The 4,265-nt window shown below is 43.2% G+C and overlaps 1 protein-coding gene across 1 annotated transcript; it reads left to right on the top strand.

Moving 5' to 3' along the window:
* Window positions 1-5: 5 nt before the first annotated feature.
* Window positions 6-2,001, top strand: LOC119571444 (the record flags this gene model as incomplete). Its single annotated transcript, XM_037918747.1, has 6 exons — window positions 6-54; window positions 577-794; window positions 1,017-1,119; window positions 1,262-1,371; window positions 1,464-1,602; window positions 1,728-2,001. Coding segments are annotated over 6 exons (726 nt in total), but the record flags the coding sequence as incomplete, so codon positions are not given.
* Between the last annotated feature and the right edge of the window lie 2,264 nt (window positions 2,002-4,265).

Raw genomic sequence — 4,265 nt, forward strand, 5'->3', positions numbered from 1 at the left:
TCACTGCCGACGATGGCACCACGGCGAGTGCCAAGGACGAAATACTGATCATAGGTAAGAATGGGAATGATTTCAGTTGCCAATGTTCACACGCACACACACACACGCCCCAGAAGCCATCGCTGCTTCCTTTTTGTGCCTCTGAAAATTAGCTGTTTTGGTTTCAGCATTCATCTCGAAAATAATATAAGATGCCACTTCCACTTTCGCTAATACTGTTAAAATAGGAAGAATTCTGCAGTGTTTTTTAATATAATTACTTAAGGGTTTTGCCAATAACTGGAAGTCTGCAATGAGAGCAAGCCACAGTAGAGAGCGCAGACGCTTATTCTGGTAACAGGAGAGGATGAATAGACGTTTCTGTTCATATTTTCCCAAAATGTAATTGTGACGAGGACTCACCATCGAAGCGCTCACGGCACATCTTGCACCGAGAAGCATTCCTTCTCATTCCAGCATTCCAACTAAAAATGAGTTTGAGCTTAACGCGAATGTAACATTTTGACGGCCGAGACTTCTCTCTCTTTCTCTCAGGATACCAGTTTCCGCACTCATTCTCCCGGCCTTTGGTTTCAGATACCACCAGCAGGCACGTGTACCACGGCACCTACGCCAACGAGGCCAAGTGCAGAGTGGATGTTGATGTCAAGTACTACCCGGTGTTCCCGCGGCCAACCGTGAGCGCGGGCTTGTACTCGAAGAGCCTTGGCGGATTCTACAAGGAAATCACCAACTGGGCTCGCATCGTCCACGCCAACGGCTCCGTGGGATTTTCCTGCGATTATGGATTCCAGGTCAGAGGCTCTGTGAAGTGGGGGAGGCGTCATAGGGGAGGCAGATAGGTGCTGCTCGTCGCTCGTGTGTGTGTGTGTGTGTGTGTGTGTGTGTGTGTGTGTGTGTGTGTGTGCGCGCGCGTGCGTGTGTGTGTGTGTGATTTTTTCTTTATCTGTTTATTCATCTATTGCCATGATTTCTGCCACTAACATTCAAACATTAACCTATCGCTTTTCCTCCAGATCAACGAGAACACCCCAGAGGACGCCTTCTTCACTAGCTCCCTGGGCGTCACGAAGTCCGATGGAACATACATAGGCCTGTCAAGCATGACTTCTAGTTTCTGTGAGTGTCCTGTTGCCGGCAGTACACCCCAAGCAAAGCATGACTGGATACAATGAAATGAGTTTGGCCCAAGTCATTCAGTTACGAGGAGTAAGTCGGTGGACTTCCTGGATTCGTTTTGATCCCTGACCCTTCGTTCCAGACTTCAAGCGAGGCTGCGAGAACGTCAGCATTTCGGAGAACCAGACCGTCAGCTACAACACCGACGTGTGGACATGCTTTGGCGAGCCCTTCTCGCACTTCGGCGTGGAGGTGAGGACCCGCTCGTGCCAGCCACCTCAGACAGCAGCTGACTCCTGATCACGTTCGAAAGACCATTCGCTCACCGCGCCTCATTCTTGCAGGCGAGGGTGGAGTGCGCGGAGGGCTTCGTCAGCAGCGGGAACGTGACTTCCGTGACGCTGGTGTGCGACTCGGTCAACGCCACGACTCATCGCTGGATTCCCGGGGACGAGGGCCTTCTGCCGGAGGACCTTGTCTGCGGTGAGTCCTTTGGCGTCGAGGCTTTGGCTGCCATATCTGCTGACTTGCTCCTGCTGTTGTCTCCTGTCTGGTCCTTCTGATGCGCTGCAGGGATCCTGAATAACCTTTGGAATATCCTTTTCTAGATTCCTACACTCCGGAACCGACGCCAGCCGACGGGGCAGCCATGAGAGTCGCCAGCTGCTACGCCTTGCTGACGGCGACGCTGTTGCTCTGCTTCCACAGCCGCTGACTTGTGGCAGCCGTGGGCGGAGGTGATCGAGTGTCAGTCATTCCATCGGCCAAGACGACGCGTTGAGCCTCAAGACGCGCCCGAAGATTTTGAGGATTCTTGTGATGATTAACTTGCGTTGGATGTTAGGTTCATTTCAGGGCCTTGATTAAAGGTATTTTAAGGTGGTTGGGCTTACATTATTCTTCAGTGAGGTGCTATGACATTTTTCATTTCACACACACAAACATACACGTGTATGTGTGTGTGTGTGTGCATATATATATATATATATATATATATATATATATATATATATATATATATATATATATATATATATATTTATATATATATATATATATATATAATATATATATATATATATATATATATACATATATACATATATGCATATAAATCATGATACAATTTGACTAGAATTATATATCATCTTGATATCAATCGTTATCATGTCACTGATCAAAGTTTTAAAACCTTTTAAAGTAATTCATATGTTCGTAAATCTTTCAATTCATTTCATTTATAGGAATGTTATATATGGCATAAAGAAAATGTGATATTTACTTAGATTTATTTTCATAAAAAAAATTGTACAAAAGATATGTAAACATGTGTTTATATAAGTGGACAGAATTAATAAATACTGATGCAAGTATACTTCGATATAAAATGAAGTAATATTCCATTAAGACTTTTTCTTGTTCAGTTTCCTCAAAACTAAACCTCAACGATTTTATCTAACAGAAGAGGTATCGTCCATTATACACTATTCACTTTTTTTTTTTAGCAATTGTAGTAATGTTACTTACACCAAATTTTCAATCAATCACAGTAGATTCACATAAGTTTTACTCATCAAATAAAACCGTAGAGGTGAAATCAGAATCCTGCTATCACCCTCATTAAACGCAGGGCTAGCATAACGGCGCCTGACGCGTCGCTAGGCATCGGAGGTCCGTGTCTGGAGAAGCGATTCCCGTCTGGATTCTTCTCCTGATGAGTCCTGTAACTGGGGTTGGCCTGCTTCCCCCCTTCCCTACTTTTCCGTCTGAAGCAGCCGTGTCAGCTGGCCTCTCCTCGCCGCGCCCGTGCTAGTTTAAAATCCCCACAGTCTCCGGGATATTAGCTTTCTTCAAGGGTTCTCGATCACAAAACCTTGGGAATTTAGCTTCTGTGCCCCTTGGTTGGTTATCTGAAGACTTCCCTACTCGGCGGACTCTCTCGAACTCCGGAGTCACGCTGTGGTGCTCGCGAAGGGGTCTTGATAATCTGTTCGCAGACTGCTGCCAGTTTCCCCTTTTGTTCAGGAATTCTATCGTATCGAAGGTCGTTTCGACGCCCCTATAACACTGCCCTGCTGTGCTCGAAATCGTCAGTCTCCTTCTTGCAGCCACAGATCTCATCATGGCCAAAGTCGAGACTGCGAATAACTTCACCTAAGGGAAGTTAATTTCAGGAACTCAAAGCCTAAGTCATATGTACTGAGGTATCTTTGAAAAATGGAATAATGCAATAAGGCAGCGATGTACATAAATAACAACGCTCCCTGACCAGGACTCGAAGGTATGACCCGGAATGACCAGCACTAAACCAGCCACAGAAAGGAGTGTGCAGCGAGGATCCTAGTAACTCCAGACACTAGAATAATGATAAGGAGGGTTTACACACATCCCCTGTGGACGCTCCCTGGAACTGAATCAGAAACTCATATCCTAATGCGGGTGTTCAGCCTCTTGACAAAGGGTTTGGGGAAAGATCAGCTATGCATTTATTTATTAATACCTAGCCATCGATCTATCTACCTATCTGTATATATCATATAGATGTGTGTCTATGTATATATGTATATATATATATATATATATATATATATATATATATATATATATATATATATATATATATATATATACATATATATATATATATATATATATATATATATATATATATATATATATATATATATGTTATCATGGTAAGTTATTCTACCAACGGCCTCTGTGCAGGTCAACACATAACCAAGAAAGGAAGAGGAGGTAGAAAACCATCAGTTGTTTACGTAGTAAGAACATATTAGCTACAGTTTCTGAAGGCAGTCTATTCCAAAGCCTACAAGTAGCAGTAAAAAGGCGTGTAGACAATCGACTTGCATCAAATGTCATTGAATTGAGGGTTATAGAACTTCTAGTAATTTGCAGGTTGATAAAAATCAGTTAAAATCTCGTAGACAATAATCGATTGCAATGCTGTATAAAACTGGAAAGGCCCCAGCATCCCTACGATGTCTAGTGATTAAATTTAAGTCAGACAGGAGAAATTTATTGGAATTAAGAGAACGATCGAATAACAACCACACAGGAGAACAATACTTAAAATGAGGCAGAATTAAGGTAATGTTGTCATATTCATAAATCTTCTTGCACTT

The sequence above is a fragment of the Penaeus monodon genome, unplaced genomic scaffold, assembly GCF_015228065.2.
Source record: "Penaeus monodon isolate SGIC_2016 unplaced genomic scaffold, NSTDA_Pmon_1 PmonScaffold_6309, whole genome shotgun sequence".
In the NCBI taxonomy this organism is placed as follows: Eukaryota; Metazoa; Arthropoda; class Malacostraca; order Decapoda; family Penaeidae; genus Penaeus; species Penaeus monodon.